Genomic DNA, 17722 nt, shown 5'->3' with positions numbered 1-17722 from the left:
CTCCACAATGTAATGTTTCCTCCAGCAGACCACAGCCCACGCCACCATCAGGATGCCCCTGGACTGACGCAACAGGACCCTAACTGCCTTCCCCACTGAAACTTCCTGCCTCCACACCAATCTTCCATGGAACTCCCCACTCTGGCCTGTGAGGCTCTAAACCTGTGCTCCTCAAAATATCTGGGGTGAAGAACTGGTCCTCACCCCTTTCCTACCCCTGCTCCAAAATAAAAATGAGTGACTGTTAAAACAGTCACATGCTTTGGTGCTGCAGAAATGTCAAATTGCTATATATTTTTAACTGTGTCCCTCAAGCCAAGCCAGTAACGGTTGAGGACTGGTAGCCCACAGACCACACTGGAGTAGCTCTGCTGAAACACTCTGGCTCCATCAGCCCCTCCATCACATACCCTCTCCCTGGCTTGTTCTGACGTAGGCACTCTCACTATGCTCAAGCCAAGTTTGACGGCCTCGAACTCGTTTCCCTAGGAGTTTAGCACTTGTGCCCTCTGCCTGGACCACTGCCCGCACTTTTTCACAGGTGGACTCCTTCCAGTCAGTCACTCAGGGCTCAGTACAAATATAACCTCAGAGAAGTCTTCCTGCCCCAGCTAATTCAGAGAACGTATCCCCACCTCTAGGACTTAACGTTCACTGTGAATACATCACCTGGCTTTACTGTCTCCACTGCACTTACTTTTAAAATTGGATGAAGAAGAAATGCTTTCCCATGTCCCAGCTCACTCTGGGCACACAGACATAAGTTCTTCCCTGGAACAGAAGCCCCCAGAGGGCGGGACCCAGTCTCTACTGTCTGTCCACTGCCACATCCCAGCACTTAGAACGGCACCTGAAAGGATACAAGTACTCAACTAGAATTCACGGAGTTAACAGGGAGACGTGAAAGCTACTCTCTCGAGAAGGGCAGCTGTAAAGGGAAGGAGAGACTTAGAGGTGGGGGGCGGGCTCGGAGCAGTGCAGCAGAGGGCGGGGGAGACAGCAAACGTGGGGAGAAAAGTGAACTAACAGGAGTGGTACGCACAGCAGACACTCGGAATTCTCAGGGGCAAGATCACCAGGAGCAGCACCGAGGGGTTTCCTTGCAGAGGAAAGACAGCGAGAGCTCTGAGAATGAGACATTTGGTAATTCAGGGAGTTCTGAGAATGGCATTCCAGGCAGTGGGAAAAACACAGGCACAGGAGCAAAAAATAAGGAAGTTTCAAGTGGAAAATAATTCGGGGGATGCAACATCTGTTCACCTATTCTGTTATAAAATCTTCCAAACCATATGATGCCCTAAATATCACCCCCAGATATTTAGTCTGTGGACTTAAAAAAAAAAAACAAAACTGCGTGTTTTAGTAGTTTCTCACATTTAATAGCAAGTGGCTTCCTGGAGTTTCCCTTCCAGAGCCAGAACAGGCCAAGTTGAGCAGCAGGGTAGGGGTGGAACAGTCCCCTGGCTAGCAGCTTCTCGGTAAGAAGCTCTAAAATTTGCTGTCAGAACACTGGATTCAGGAGGGTCAAGTTTAGTCCCACCTTTGGCAGTAACTCACTTCCTGTGTGACTTTAGGCAAATCACTTCACTTTCGTGAGTCTCATCTCACATCTGGGGAAAAACCGAGGGAGCTGGATGGACTACACACTCTAATTAGGGTCATACACATACATTACTGTCTCAAGACGCTTTTGAGAGTCAGAGTTGTAGGTGCTATTCTTATTTTGACAGAACAACAAATACAACATTGGTCCCGAAGAAACCAAGGTGTACAGTCACCTTCCTCAGATGCTGAAGCTCTGAAGCTCTGCCTGGAGACACACCCAGGGTCCCTCCCTCAGGTTCTGTAGCTGGCTCAGTGCCTGGCATGTCCCAGAGGCTCACAAAGCATTTGCCCCATTTCATTTTGGTGAGTGTCTCTGCATCATTAATGTGATCAGAGCTACCGCTCTGCTCTTCCGGTTTCACTGCCCTGTGATAGCTGCATGTCTGTGCACAACAGCTGCACTCTTCCTACTGCTGATTTTCCATTCCGTGTATCCTCACATGGCCTCTGCTAAGAACAGGTTTTCAAACAAGGTAAATATTTAGCTTTGAACCCCACTCTTTTTCACACAATGTAGCCAAAGAATGTACGCCACTGGTCTGAGATTCTGCAATTACTCAAAGCCAGAGTGATGGTGAAAAACCTTGTTCTCAACTAGATTGCTAGCAGACCATTTTAACCACATAAACCATGAAAGAGAGAAAAGCTAAAAAAGTCACCTATACATTTTGCAAATCTCAGAAGCAAAGAAAACATTCTACCTGGACCAGAACTGATTACTCAAAACCAGGTAGCCCAGGGCTGACCTGCGCATTTCCAAATACAGCACAGAACAATTTGCTCGACTTTTAAACAGCTCAGTTTTTTTTTTTTTTGAGCAAAGTGCATCTTGGCTGTCATATATTTTCTTTCAACACCAGTGATATTTAATGCCTTGTATGTTTAAAAGTATTTGTCCATTTATTTCCTTTCCGACTGTAACTAAGTTAGTGGTGGGGAGGGGAGTGACAGAGTCACTCCTTCCGTACCCGAGACAGCTGCCCCTCTGCCCCTTCTGGAATGTTCTCTTGCTATTAATTAAAGAACGACAAATATGAGTCATCCCTACGGGTTTATGGGTGACATAACCAGACATTCTGAGAACGTGTCTGACTGAGGAAATGAACATGCATTCAGTCCACGCAAGATCAAACAAGAGGGTGGAACAAAGGCTACAGAACGTCCCAGGAAGACAGATGGAGCCTCAGTGTAGAAAGAGCTGGACCCGCCGGTTTACTGCCTACTCTCCTGGAATAATCTCGGAAACCAGCGGCAGAGATTACATAAATCATGGATGAGACAGTCAGGAAAAGTTATGCTGATATGTTTTAAAGAACAAACAATCCTGATAAACACCGAGAAAAAGAAAACACAAAGTGAAACCAACAACACTTTCTCCCCTACTAACAAGGACAAAAGAAAATCTCTTTCTGAGAATTGTCTAGAATGTCTGGGCAAGTGCTAATCTCCAAAGTGTTTAAGACTTTTTCATCCTTAAAATCCTTTAAGATCCAAAGCTCAGAGACACTCAGTTCTCTTTTTCAATAGCGGCTTCCCCAAACAGAGGAAGTCTATCTGTCTTCACAGCCAAGGGGTTTAATCATCTTTAGAGTCGAAGAAATGCCTTCCTCAGCCCTGTCCTGGGTGTGTCTCCTGCACAGACCACCCCTCCCCCTAAGGTGCCCTCCCCGGGGCAAACAAGGAGGAGCATCCTTGGAATGTGGCAGGGCTTCCCGTCAGCTTTCTAGAAGAATTCTGGGACCTGAGGAAGAGGCATTTCTTTGTTTTACAAACAGACACATAGGATGACACTCCTTTTCTTATTCATTCCATCAGTGAGCTCTCACGTGCATTTGGAATACTCCCTTTTGGCTGTTTTTAAATCTCAAATAGCTTCCTATCCACCAGCCCTCTAGGTGTTCTTCACCCCTTTGAAAAGCTACTTCTAGTGGCCAAAAACATGAACCGACCATTTAGTTGTATGTGGTGCCTTTTTTTCTGTCTCTCTTCAATGATCCAGGGACCCTGTTAAAATACTCTTAAAAAAGTGAAGATCCTCTCTTCGTGTTGACTTTCGCTAGGATTTTGTTGCAGTCTGAGAGTTGTTACTGACCAGCGGCTGATCTATTTTAATCACACCCTGTGGGAAGCGCGGGGACACAGGTGGGAGATGGTGTAGGAGCCTCAGAGGACCAGGAATTAGGGAACTTCTCCTTTCCCTCCACTGCCCACCCTCTGACCCACCATAACACCTGCCTATGTTAAGTGTTCTAAGAGCAGGTTTCTGGTTTCCAAACAAGTTGGTCAACCATCTTTAAGTCAACAAAATCGGGAGGGTGGCCTTGAAATTTAAGCCCCCTTCCGTTCATCGCGTGTGAGGACAGACTGCGTACTAACTGGTTTGCAGTACAGACACGATGACTGTTCTGCCTCTGCATAAACGCTGGATGGGAAAGAGGATTCACCAACATGTTTCCCCAAACTGAGGATCTCTGGACAGAAATCACTGGGCTCTTTGCTGTCTGGTTGACAGTAGATGACTGAAAAATGACTTCAACTCCATGGCTGAGAAAACTTATGGCCTAGAATCAAACTAGCAGTAAGTCATATTCCTAGGGCTCCTGGGTCATATTTTTATCAATGATTAAAATAAAATTATGTTTAAGCCACTTTTAAACATAAAACCACACTACCTGAAGTCCAATGCATCCATCAGGATTCATGGGGACAAAAATAACACTGTCCACCTCTCAGGACGTGAGAGCATCACAAGGAAAAGACGAGCATCCGTATAAAGCACCCAACTCTATGTTTGGTGTGTAACAGGCATTCAACAAAAAACCAAGTAGGAGGTACTGTTTCCAGCTTTCAGGGAGTCTGTGGACCACGGGTAACTGGGTAGGGAAGCCCCAGAGCAGAGATTCTGAAACCTCTCCTGGCATTACTTACTGCGTCTCAGCTCCCAGCAGCATCTCCACTCTCTCGTTCGCGTGGTTACTAAGGACCGTCAGCGTGAAGAGGTGAATGGCAGAGTTCTGTCTGGAATACAGCATCGTCGAACTGTTCTTCCCTGGAGAAGAATTAAGCTCCTCACTGTCACAGTACTCCACCAGTAGCTGATCTCTTAAAGAATAATCATTGACATTGTAACTTTCTTCACTGTAAAGAGAAGGGGAGAAAGAACACGTGTAATTCAGGGGTCAAGGCTGTGACACTGTCATTTTTCAAGTCACATTTTTGGGAAGGTGGTGAGGGAGGGAAGGAGGACAGGGAGGGAGTGATTTATTTTAAAACAGGAATTGGAGAGGGGAGGGTGTAGCTCAGTGGTAGAGTGTGTGCTTAGCATTCATGAGGTCTTGCGTTCAATTCCCAGTACCTCTGTTAGAATAAACAAATAAAATAATAAATAAGTAAAAATAAAATAAACCTAATTACCTTCCCCCCTCCAAAAAAAAGTCTTTAAAAAATAAATAAAATAGGAATTGGATTTTGAATTATATCTGATTATGAATCAATATAACCCTCCAAAATTAAACCTATTAATTACTGTTCTTCCGTGATACACTAAGTTGTATCTTAAGTATAAAAGCAGTATTAAAAACAATGATTAAACCCTCTAGGTTTCATCTTACATCATCCTGAGATTGTTATAACAAGTGAGACACGCACACATCGTGGTAACGCTGGGACAGTTACGCTTCCCCAGTCTTACCTCTGTCCGCAGGGTAAAGAGGGCGTCTCAAACCTCCTCACACTCTGGGTAATGAGGCTGCACTCCCAGCCTCCGAACCACCAGACCCAAGAGGGGAGAAGAGCCCCGGAGGTCTGCGTGCTTCTGGCAAGATGCCCACCCCACCCTTCTCTCCCACGGGCACAGCCTCACCACCTGCTTCCGCCCAAGACCCCCGGGTATTCTTCCTTCCCCTGGAGGCACGCTCACCCCATAGCACTGTGAGTGAGCCTGATCTGGCCCCATCTCCCTGAGCCCCTCGGCTGGGTGCTGAGTCCTTCCACTGCATCCTCCAGAAATGCACCTCGCTCAGGGAATCCAGCAAACTCTTCTAAATCCACATTCTCATCTCCAAATTCTCCCTTTAAACCTTCTTGCCTTAACAGAAACTTGGCTCTTCCTAGAGAACACAGCCTCTGCTGAAGGCTCTCTGCCTGCTTGAGTCTCATTACTTCTTCCAGACAATGATCGCTTCCTCCTCCCAGACAGTCCTCAGCTAGAAATGATGCCATCAGTCTCCAGCCCACCATCACAGTCAGCTCCAGACCCCTGGATCCTGCCTTATCCTCACTCATGAGTTTAGCTGCTGGCTTACTGTCTCCAGCACTACTACTTTCTTGAATTTCCACGTAGCAGATCCTTCCATTACCTGGCCTCTCAGTTCCTTGACGTCCCTCTTCTCCGGTGACTGACCTCATCGTCACCACCTGCCTGTAATCCTCGTCAAACACCACCATCTAACCAGCACCGCCAGTCTCTCTGACTCACCTGTTCTAAACCTCAACCCCAACAACGTTAACCCCCATTCCTACAACCCACGGACTCCACCACCTGTCTCTCCACCCTTAAACCCTTCATGTCTCTCATTCATGCTTACTAAATCATCCAACTTGAATTTGTTGACACCTAGTAATAATCACTCCTTGCACACATACTCATCTTGGCAAATCCCATCCCTGGTTAGACGCAGCTCCCCTCTATTCTGCATCTGCACCCTCACAGCTGAACATGGCAGAGCTCAGTAGTAACCACTGGATAAAGGAATGACCATGCAATACATTCTAACATATTCTAGGAACAGTACTGGATAATTACCTTACTTGATAATAATGCAAATGTATGATCTCAGGGGAGCTAAGAGAAAAGAAAAATCCTTGTGCTCACTTCTACTAGGAATTTCAGAATAGGCCATTTTACTCAAGATTTATTAGACTTTTTTTTAAATTCAGTGGTGGCATCTGCCTGTCAGCCACTCCCTTGTAACTCTTTTAAAAACTTTATATAATCTTTTTAAAAATTTAGTTTGACAGATTCCCCCCTCCACCTCCCCAAACCGGGAAACAGTTATATTATCTATAAAAGCAAAATACTGCCTTTTGGTCAAGCCTATTTGTTGCTAGGGTAATAATCTGTATTAACTGAAAGTTCTCATGGCAAGAGCATTTCCAAAGCTCTCCTCAGACTGCCTACAGGCCAGCACAACTGCATTCAGAATATATAAAATATATCTCATATCAAAATAAGGCTCAAAGTCCATGAGATTTTTATAAAAGGAGGAAGCAGGGTAATACCCTTTACAAACAAGTAATGTTATATTTTTAAAAGACCATGTTTACCAGAAGCTAAGCAGAGTTTGACAGAGCAAGTACTGGGCTGCACCTCGCAGGCCTGCAAGCCTCGTAGCGGCCCGGCCTCGAGCCCCAAGAGAGAGCCCAGAGACGTCAGTGGTTTATTGGCAAGGGGGTCTCAAGCATTCAGAAGGGTCCGGGAGCAACACTCCAGCCTGGACTGCAGACGGCAGGCAGGACACGACAGCAGTCTTTGGTGCTAAGGCGAGAAGAAGGGGCTATTCATAGGGGGAAATGACATCAGGCAGGCTCGTGTCTTATCTGGGAAACCAGCAGCTGGGGCACATCCCTCACAGCCCCTCAGGTTAACAACCATCATGAGGGCAGATGTTTCCCTTTAATAAACGAGCAGGTGGAGCCGTTCTGGCCTAAGACAAGATCAGTTACCAGCTGGGGCAGGAGGTGAGCACACTCATGTGAGTAAGACGAAGTGAAGCAGGGACTGGTCCAGCAGGGGCCGTGTAGAGAGCAAGAGGACAGCCATCCTGCGTGGCCAGACCATACAGAGGTGAAGATTTTAACAGTGTCTAGATATCTCAGACAGAGATGTAATAGCCCAGGACTCAGGATAAAACCAAAAAAAAAAAAAAAAGCAAAACCTCAGCATCAAGAACAGGAGGGAAAACCAGATGAATGAGGACCTCTTTGTTACTGTCCTCCGTCTGCACCTCCGAGTTACTCTTGATCCAACTCACCAGTTTTACTTAAAGTTAAACTTTAAGTTAAAGTTACCTATTTCCAGTTAAAAATAATTCTGCTTCAGCCAGAGAAATCCAGGCTCCCAAATGTTGTGCACATGAGGTAGTTAGGCAGTGCTCTCAGCAGTGACACTGCATACGTATTCTCTGTATTCCCAAAGAAATAAAAGGCAAAGAAATCTACACGCTATAGAGCCATCACTCAAGATGACTCATATTCAAAAAGTCTTCACCATTAAGTGGTTTTCACTTCTATTACCCCAATGGAATTCAAGACCAAGGGTTCACAGGAAACTAAAGTAAATGAATATGAATAAACAAGGTAAGTCTTTTTTTCCTCTTAATTTTCAGAGTTCATGTTTCCCCCAGTATTTGCCTAAATACAAACAATACCAGCTAGTGTGTTTCAGTGATGCATTAAATCTTTGTCTTTGGCGGGTAACTAGAGACAGAACAAGCAGACAAATGAACAGAATGTTTTTTCACTGTTCTCGTAAGGCATGACAACTACAACGCCATTAAGAACGAGGGTGACCGTTTGACCCAGTTCCTGCCTGTTGTCCTCTCACACGTCCAGCTGGGATGAAGAAGAGCAGCCACCTACCTGATTTATAGCTACGTAAGTTCACTCAAGGTACCAGTTTCCACACATCTGCACATCTGGGTCACTGGATCTGCCTGAACACTGAATGTTCCCACTGTTCTGACTTCTGTATCCAAAATACGACGCAGGAAACAAGTTTGCTGTGTTTTTTTTTTTTAACTGACTCAGTAGTGTCACCCAACATCATGATTTTATGCAGACCTGTGAACTGCTTCATTATGTAATAAGTAATGTCTACAACTTCTCTACTCCTTTAATGAATTTAATAGAAAAAAACTTGATTTCACTGAACGTTGTCAAGTATGTTGATTATCTTCAGCTGTTCTTCAAACCCAATGGGATAGAACTGAGGAGGAGCTCACTCTTGCTAGAATGTTCATGCTCACACACACACACACACACACACACACACACACACACACACACACACTCACTCACATACACCTACATGCTTAATCTCATAAAGGTTCAAAACAGTATTTTTCTCCTCTCTGAATCCGCAAAATACTGAATGAAATCCATTCTCCTAATGTCAGCAGCCCCTACTCTGTCTCTCAGGTTAATACAGCAGGGTAACTGTTAAAATACATGCTTAAGCAGAAGGTAAAGGGGAGAAGCCACAGTCAGACGCAGCGCTTTCAAACCGCGTCCCTGCCTCCGCCAGCCACCCGTGCCCAGTAAGCACAAAGCAAGCTCAGCCGGGCTGGGAACTGACCCCTTTCCTGAGGGAAGCTGATGCTAATCAGACTTTCCCGTGTTTGTTTCCACCATTTAACAAACATATGGTTTACATAGTCTTGGGAACAATTTGGATCATGTAATTAGGAAGTTAAACTGCTCAGAAAGAGGCAAATGGAAAAGCCACCTTTCCTCACACGGCGAAGTTTATATGTCCACTTCCTCTGATTGTCCTGTGCGCGCTCAGTTACCAGCGGCTCCTCTCCCTACCAGTCAGCTGCTCTGCGGTGTAGACAGCGATGGGTCTCCCTGTCGAAACCCACTTAATGTCCTAGTAACATTTGTTGAGATTCCTTTCTTTTCTTTTTTTAACAAGATAAAAAAAAAAAAACAAAAAACTATCCCAGAGAACAGGGTATGGTGATAAATAAATCCCTCGCTCACTCGTCCCTGGAAGGCATTCTTCTGTTGAGCAGCTCAGCCAGCATTTGGTTCCCTCCATGCAACCTGGCAGCATGGGCTGGAAAATGGTCCACCTTTTTGTGAAGAGTGGACTTCTTCAAGTGATTATTATGGAACACTTTTGACTTCCTCACCCAGAAGTTTCTATAAAGGTTGGAATTTTTCATAATGGGCGTATATTGATTACTTTTAAATCAGGACAACTCTGACAGCTGCATACAACATACATACGCTTTTAGAACAGCAAGGCAGCCTGTGGACACATGCAGGTGTGAGTGCAGCATGGCAGACGCCAAGCTCAGCACAGGACTCACGCTGGGAAGGAGCGGGATGAAGGGGATGGTGGTGGAGAGGTTTTAGGTGTATCTGCAGTATTACATCAGGGATTTGTTTAAAAAGAGCTCTGACGACAGCGATGTAGCAAAAATTAATACCTGGTAAACCTGGATGACAGGCATGCTGATGTCTGATAATTTTCTGTATGTTTGAAATATTTCTCAATTCAAGGTAAAAAAATTTAAATAATAAATGCATAGATGTGAAGACTGTCATCATTCCAGGTGTCTGTGGATGCGTGTGGGTACAGGTGAAGTGACTCTTGGGCAATGGAATCTTTTTTGCCCTACAAACAACTGATTATGGGCAGATAACATCACTGAGAATACTACAAGGTGTGAGTGAACTCACTGAAATGGTTGGGTTAAAAAAAAAAAAAGGCTTCTCTATACATGAATGAGTAACACTCAGAAAATACAGTGGAAGAAGTCATCTTAGTACAAAATATTTAGGATTAAATTTAAATTCCTTCTATATGAAGACAGGCTTCAAATACTTTAGAAGGTCTGAATGGCTAGAAAAGTTCGATATTATAGAGATAACCATTCTTCCTAAATTAATATACAATTTTAACACAATCTTACTGAAAATACAAACAGGGTTTGGGGGAGCAGCTAGAATGGGAAATGGTCAAGCTGATTCTAAAATATGCAGAAAAATAAACACGTAAGAACAGAAAGATTGTGAAAAAGAACGACAGTGAACTAGCCATATGATACATTAAAAACGTATTTTAAAGCTACAGTAATTCAAAGACTGAGACTGATAGGCATTTGCTGACAGATGGATTAGTGGAACAGAACACTGACCTCCAACACACATGAGAATGTAGTACATGATATAGGTGACATTTCAGAGCTGTGGGATACTGATGGGTTAGTCAGCAAATAATATTGGGACATCTGGGGAAACGTCTGAAAAATCTTTTTAAAGTTGAATCCTAGTCTTACTCTGTAAACCAGGGCATTTCCTTGGACCCAAGCTCTGGGTATAAGAGTCAAGAAGAAGAGGTGGTGATGGGACAGGTCTTTCTGGGGGTCACAGACCCATTAGCACCTGCCTCGTGGCCAGGGCTACACATGCAAATACCTTAGGAAGAGCTCCTACCTGTGCCCTTATGAGCAAACATCTCAGGTACATAGGATGACCAGGAATGAGAAATAGGCTAGTTGACCACGATGGAACCAGGGGTATGAAAGCAGAGATGGAGATGGGGGAAGCGAGGGGAACAGCTAGACTGTAAAGCCAGCAATTCCACACCCCCTGCTTCTCAGCCCTAACTGTGAGCTGTCTCACCTTCCACCTTGGCATTGTTCCGGAACTTTCTTTTAGAGCCAAAATCTGACCAACTGCAAGGAGAACGTCCACATATTCCTTTTGTAAAAGAGTTAAACTGAAAAGAGATGCTATCAAGGATTATCCAAAACAAAACAGTGATTTTCTGCATCTGTTGTTGAGTGGTATTTTTTTTACCTGTTTAGTAGCTCCCTTTCCATTGGCTTTGTTTAAAACACTCACCCAGCAGCTTCCCTGTCCTGAATAAAACCTTTACCTGAATCTGCTGGGACAAGACAGCTGCTAGCTGTCTCCCAAGCTAGCAGCTGTCTGTATTTTCTCACACCCTTGTGCCCACATGCCAGCAAAACTGCTCCCCAGAGTCATGGCAACCCGACACCCTACCAAATCCAATGACCTGATGTCACCACTACCCTTCTTGGCATCTACAGAATCTGATGTGGGTGAGCACCCGTGACATCCTGAAACTCTATCTTCCTCTTCTAGTGCCTTCTGGAATAGTTCCAAGTCATCCTTTTTTATGGTCATTCCTAGACCCTCTTGCTTTTCTCTCAGGGGTTCATAATGACTCTGCCAGTCTCCCAGTGGGTGGATTCACATGAGTCCATGAGGCTTTATCAGATCAAAGAGATTCTTCCTTCTTTCCTTCAAGGCAAATACAAGAATTTCTCCTCTGCAGATTTCAACTCGTTTCTCTTCCCGTTGTGAAAACACGATTGCTAAACCCCCATGCTCGACCTTGTGCTTAGCTGGAATAAGAAGACTCTAGTTAAGTGTTCCTAGGATTGACTTATGCTGAAATTTACTTTGACTTAAAGAGGTCAAAACACTTTTTTCACATGACTGAAGTTGACTTCCATTTTAAAGCTTGGTTTTAGAATTATACAAACAAAATTTTAGTAGAATAATACCTAATTTTAAAGTAACAAAGTACAGTATAACAGGTACGAGTACAGACTTGATTTAGAATGTCTGGTAAGAATCTCAAGTCCATCACTCACTCGCTTTGTGATCTTCAGCAAGTTACTGATCCTCTCTGTGTTTCAGTTTTCTCACTGGTAAATTGGAGACAGCAGTACCAATCTCTTTGGATTATTGTGAGGATGAAATGAGATAATACATTAACTATCTTGTTGCAGGTGAAGCTCTTACAGTCATGCCTGGATCATAGCCAGTAAATGTTATCAGCTATTACTTTAAATCTTCCCACAGAACATCATGCTTTTAAATTGCCTGACATTTTGTTAAAAGCCTAATAATTATAGGTGCTTTGCAAATGAGCAAGTGAACCAAGCCTAATTAGAGCTAAATACTCGTGGCAAGAAATTCATACTTTGGCAGGGGCTCTGACCAGCAAAACAATGCAAGATACTTACCCAGAAACTGATTTCAAACAGCCTTACTTGCTCAGCTCCTCAAAATAATTCTGAAGACTAACAAACACGCCACTTGCTTCCTAATTCATTGTCAAGATAACAAATAGTAGAGAGGAGGGCTGCATTCGTTGGTAAGATAAGGCTCTGTTGTGATTCACTGGCACCAGAAAAGATGGGCCAGTAAGCCCCAGCATGCCCAGGAAGCCCTCATTCCTGTCACCATGGAGCTCCAGATTCCCCAGCCTGGGCCCTTCTGGCTGCCAGGGGACATCCTGAACCCATGGTCCTCGACAAAGAGGGGCTGGGCAGGTCCAAGAGGCTGTCCCACATTACTGGAGCCTTCTCTCTGGTGTAACCAGAACACAGCAAAGCAGGCAGCCGCTGAAGTTCGTGACTCCAAATTACAGGAGTCACCCCCACACTCCAATCCAGGTTTATCTCCACCGGCTTCTTTGAATGAAGGTAAAATATACCAAATTCACTTCTTTCAGCCACAAAGTTCTCCAGCGTCTCCTAATCAAAATGCAAGGGATGTTGCAAGAAAATCACTACTGCAAACACATACACGTGATTCACATCAACTTACGAAAGAAGGAAAGTCGACCAGTGGTTAACCCTCACTCACCTGCAATCTCACAAGGGCTCTTGATGAGAGGGAGAGGCACGGAGTTAAACTTATTTAAATATGGCTGTATTTCACAGGCCATAAATCCAGGTCTGGCCTTAAGAGTGCACCAAACCTTCAGCCGTGTAGCAGTGGCTTAAGGTTTCAAACTGGTTTTTTTAAACAGTAAACTATCCTAGAAGCAGAAGGGCAATAACTTGATTTATGCCAAATCTTTAGAGAGAGACACACAACACTAGGAATATTGATGATATTCAGCCAGTATCAGCCCCTCAACAGGAACTACTCACTGTGGTAAGAGCTCTGGGTGCACCACCTCCTCTGACTCTCACAGACACTCCAGAAGATGACACTGCCATCCCCATTTGACAGATGAGAACACTAAAGACGTTAACGGCAACTTGCCCAAGGTCCACGGCTGGGATGTGAGCGCAGCTGTATCTGCCCGCAGACATCGAGACTGTGCTTCTCAACCAGTGCAGCTGATTTCAACACAGAACTGCAACACGGACTCTTCTTGCAGACTGAGGAAACCATGCCCTCACGACTCGCGACATCAGAGGATCAAAGGTAGGTGGGGTGGTGAGGGAAAAAGAGGAGGAGGCAGAGGAAAGGGGCTCTCATTTCTCTCCCACTCCATCTCTCCATCTTGATTTTAGAACCCGATCCAAGTGGTCAGAAACAACCAGGTTTCATGTTCCAGGAATAAAAGTGCTTTGAGTCAGAGTCAATATCTTTATCCAAGATACTCAAAGTTAATTTCCCGAGGAAGGAGTTTATTTGGCAGAGGGAGAGGGGCAATGTCAGGTGGCCTCTAAAATGGGAAAAGCCGCCAAACTGGAAAAAGCTCAAAATGGGGCCAGACCAGCCATGACCCTTCCCAGGGAGCCTGCACCACTTTATGCTCCTGGGCATTCAAGCTACTTAGGAAAATGGAAGTTCTTACTTCAATCTCTGAACATATGATAACGATCTGGAAATATTCTATTACAGAGAATTCTTTCTTTAAAACCTGAGGATGTGGAATGTACCGCAGAGTCCGAGTTATGTCAATATACACAGCATTTATGGAACTGGGAATCAGGAAGTGGAACTCTTCTGTCTTAAAATCTGCAGGAAGGAAATGTTATGAAAAGGAAACGCTCTTCCCCACACTCTTGACGCTAGATTAGCAAAAGGTAGAGGACAGCTCACAAATGCAGTTTGGTACCACTTCTAACTTTCTCTCCTACGAACAGCAGAAGTATAAAAATACTCACAGAACAAAAACTTGCTTTGGAAAAGGTGTTTATCACAAGAAACAAAAAAAAGTGCAAGTTTCCAGGCGATTTTTCCGATGAGGGAAAGGTGAAAATATTCTAGAAAAATGAAAGTAAGAGGTAATGAACATAAATTGTTAAGAGAGGAGGTTCTGGAGTCAAAGACTCAGATTAGAATCCTAGCTTTGCAGAGAGACCTTGAAAAAGAGACTTCAGCGCTCCCTGCCTCAGTGTCCTCATCTGTAAAATGGAAATAATACCAGGTGGCTGTGATAACTCAACGATACGTTGCACGTACACTGAGCACAGGGACTGGCACACTATAATGCTTGATAGCATAGCTTCTTATCATCATTATTGCTATTACTACTTACCTAACTATACACAATGCCCCAAAACCTCATGGCTAGATCATTTGTGGGTGCAGAATCCAGGAGAATGAAAGAAACAAATCAGGATATGATTACATTTACTGGTATAGATAACAAGACAAGACTAGATTTGCGCTTTCTTTCAGCCCTGTGCCCAGCATGCAGACCAGGCCAGTCTATCCACTTGCTCTGAATGTGCTGCAGGGCACACCTGGGCGGGCAGGAGCAAAAGGACATTAACCGTCGAGACACGCACGAACCACAGCTGGATGGCCAATGCCAACCAAAGGGAAGTGGGTCCTAAATCTCCAATCACTGTTGTCTTTTTTAAATCTAATCCCCTGCCCCCATTTATCTTAAAGGCAAGGTGTTAGTTCTTTTAAAGAGCTCTTCCTGTTCCCCAAATTGCTCATGTCAATTGGTGTTCTGTGGAATACAAGGTTTCCCAGTTGTGGCTGGAACTGTGCACTGTCTCATCAGCTGCCATCCTTCCCTGCTTCACGGCTGACTTAAAATGCTTATGGCTCTCCTGGTCCCCTTTATCATAAGCTGGTTTCCCCAGCCTCTCTCATAACGACAAGTCTTGTGACCCAAGATCAATGCATGAGATATAACAAGTCTTCTGAAACTGTCTAGGGAATGTTTTCCTCTGCTGATAAAAAAGCAAATCCACTGGAGGAAAGAGCCCCGTTAGTCAGCCTCTGTTCCCCACTCTTGCCTCCCTCCTACATCCCTGAATGAAATCTTGGTGCCTGGACCTGCAGGAGCCACGTGCAACCATGAAGCTCTGTGCACAGGGGTAGAAGGAAACGGCACACTGTGGCCAAAGACCGGGAAGGAGTGGGTTATTGGTGACCACTGGACCCAGCCTGCTCACCCTCGGTCTTCATGTTTAGAGAGAGAAGTAAATGTCTTTATTGCTTGAGCCACTGCTATTTGGGAATCCTGTTATTTGTAACCAAAGCCTTCCAAAGTGACCCAACAGAAAATCTCCCAAAGGGGAATGGAGTATGTAGAGTTTCCCAAACTCACTTTTCGTGTGTATGTGTGTGTGTGTCTGTGTGTGCAGAATAATTTAACATTTTTATTGCTTAAACCCTTTTGTATGAGTATACTTTTACTTACAGCCCAAAACATTAGTTGACAATAGTACAAAACAGAAACAAACAAAAAACACTTCCTCTATAAAGCACAGTTTTGCAAATGTAATCTTAAGTGGTTTCCAAATGGAGGTTACATGACATTTATGTGCAGCTATTTAGTTTATTGGTAAAACTCCAGATGTGAGAAGCCATATGATAAACAAAGCTCCAGATTTCTTTTTGCCAAAATTAATTTAAAATGAATATATAACGGAGCTGACTACAAAAATCACGTATCTTTTTAAAAATAAAGGAGAATTCAAAGAAATTTTATCTTGGGAGTGGAATGGGGGAGGGCTGCCCATTGAGTAATGCATTCACTCAAATTGTTTATATATAACCACCTACATGATTGACTCACAGTTGACAGATATTTATTAAATGGTCATTATGGGCCAGGCGAAGGCTCTGCATTGAGGATGCAAAGGTCAAACGAGACAGACATGAACACATAGTAACACAAATATTATGACAGAGAAAGTGCAGGGTTTTATGGGAACACAGAGCAGCAGAAATAAACCCACTCTGGAGGGATGGATAAGAACTCCCAGTGGATGTGACAGTTAATCTAAGATCTAAAGAATGAAAGGACTTTTCCAAGAAAAGCTTTGGGGTAGAATGGGGTTACGGGATAGACAGAATATTCCAGGCAGAGAAAGCTGCATGTGCCAGGTCCTCGTGGCTAGAAGCAGGGTTCAGTGAGGCATTTATGCTAAGTGCAAGGTGGGACCATGGAAGGGCTGTTTGCAGGGGACAAAATGAGCCGATTTGTCTTTTAAAAAAACATACCCTGGCTGTGGAATGTAAACTGGATGGAGGGCTGGTGGTATGAATCCAGTTAGGTGTGTCTTCCAGGTGAGTTCAAGGTGCTGATACAAGGGCAGTGGTAATGTGTGAGGAGAGACCGGGGACTGGCGGGGTGGGCAGCATGGTGAGGAAAAGGACAGTCAAAGGGGGCTTTCAGGTTTATTGTGGAGCAACTGAGTGGATGGAACAGCCTTTCACTAAGGATGGAAGAGACCCTGGAGAAGACACAGGTTTGGACATGAAGGTAACCTCTGAGACCTCCAAACAGAGATGTTCAAGTCACATGACCATGATGACATTCAGAAATCTATGGAAAATGGCAGCAGTCAATGTTAAAAAAACAAAGAAAAAGAAAAAAACTGTGTGTCCTAGAACTAGCTTGAGACCTTACAGCACATTTCTTCATTCTATGTTTAAGTGAGGTGGTGGTGAGGGGCTGGAGAGTACAGGGGGTTGAACTGTGTCCTCCAGAAAACATGCTGAGGTCCTAACTCCTGGGCCCTATGCATGTGGCCTGATTTGGAAAATAAGATGAGATCATTCTGGATTACATTGGGCCCTAAATCCAGTAAGTGATGTTCTCATAAGGAGAAGGAGATTTTGAGACACACAGAGACACGGGAGAGAAGAAGGACAGCTGAAGACAGAGGCAGAGATTGGATTTACGCTGCACCAGCCAAGGAGCCACGGGGCTGCCACGTGTGGAAGAGGCAAGGACAGATTCTCTCCCAGAGCCTTCAGAGGGCTGTGGCCCCACCAGGTTCTTGACTTTGGACTCCTGCCTCCAGAACTGTGAGAGAATAAATGCTTATTATTTAAAGCCACCCAGTCTGTGGTCCTTCGCTCCAGCAGCTGTAGAAACTATTAAAGGGAGGAAAACTGTTTTCAGCTTCAGAAGAAATTGGGAAGGAAGACCGAAGCCAGAGAGAAGGCACCGAGTGAGAAGGACAAGACGGTTAACCACCTTACAAAGTCAGTCTGTGGGGAGTCGGCACCTATTTAGGTCTTCAATTAAGTTTTCACATTTTGAAACTGGGAACAACAGTACTTAATCCATAAGGTTGGACACGGGGCGTAGTCTGTGCCCTGTGATGTAAAAGTAATCATAAGTAAGTTATTACTAGGC

At 44.4% G+C, this 17722-nt stretch overlaps 1 protein-coding gene and 1 long non-coding RNA gene across 4 annotated transcripts in view; one reads left to right on the top strand and one right to left on the bottom strand.

Annotated features, from left to right (window-relative positions):
• Positions 1-17722, bottom strand: part of ARHGEF26 (Rho guanine nucleotide exchange factor 26) — a 117565-nt gene that overhangs the window by 9920 nt on the left and 89923 nt on the right. For all 3 annotated transcript variants that reach the window (XM_010986550.3, XM_010986559.3, XM_031449537.2), the window contains one exon: positions 4534-4743. In XM_010986550.3, coding sequence (XP_010984852.1) covers positions 4534-4743 — 210 coding nt within the window. The remainder of the gene's footprint in view (positions 1-4533; positions 4744-17722) is intronic.
• On the top strand, positions 5859-8530 carry LOC135322633 (uncharacterized). Its single transcript, XR_010383306.1, has 2 exons — positions 5859-7962; positions 8139-8530. It is a non-coding gene; the product is annotated as an uncharacterized LOC135322633 (long non-coding RNA).

This window comes from Camelus dromedarius, chromosome 2 (genome assembly GCF_036321535.1).
Source record: "Camelus dromedarius isolate mCamDro1 chromosome 2, mCamDro1.pat, whole genome shotgun sequence".
Taxonomy (NCBI): domain Eukaryota; kingdom Metazoa; phylum Chordata; class Mammalia; order Artiodactyla; family Camelidae; genus Camelus; species Camelus dromedarius.
This window is presented reverse-complemented; position numbering and strand designations above follow the sequence as displayed.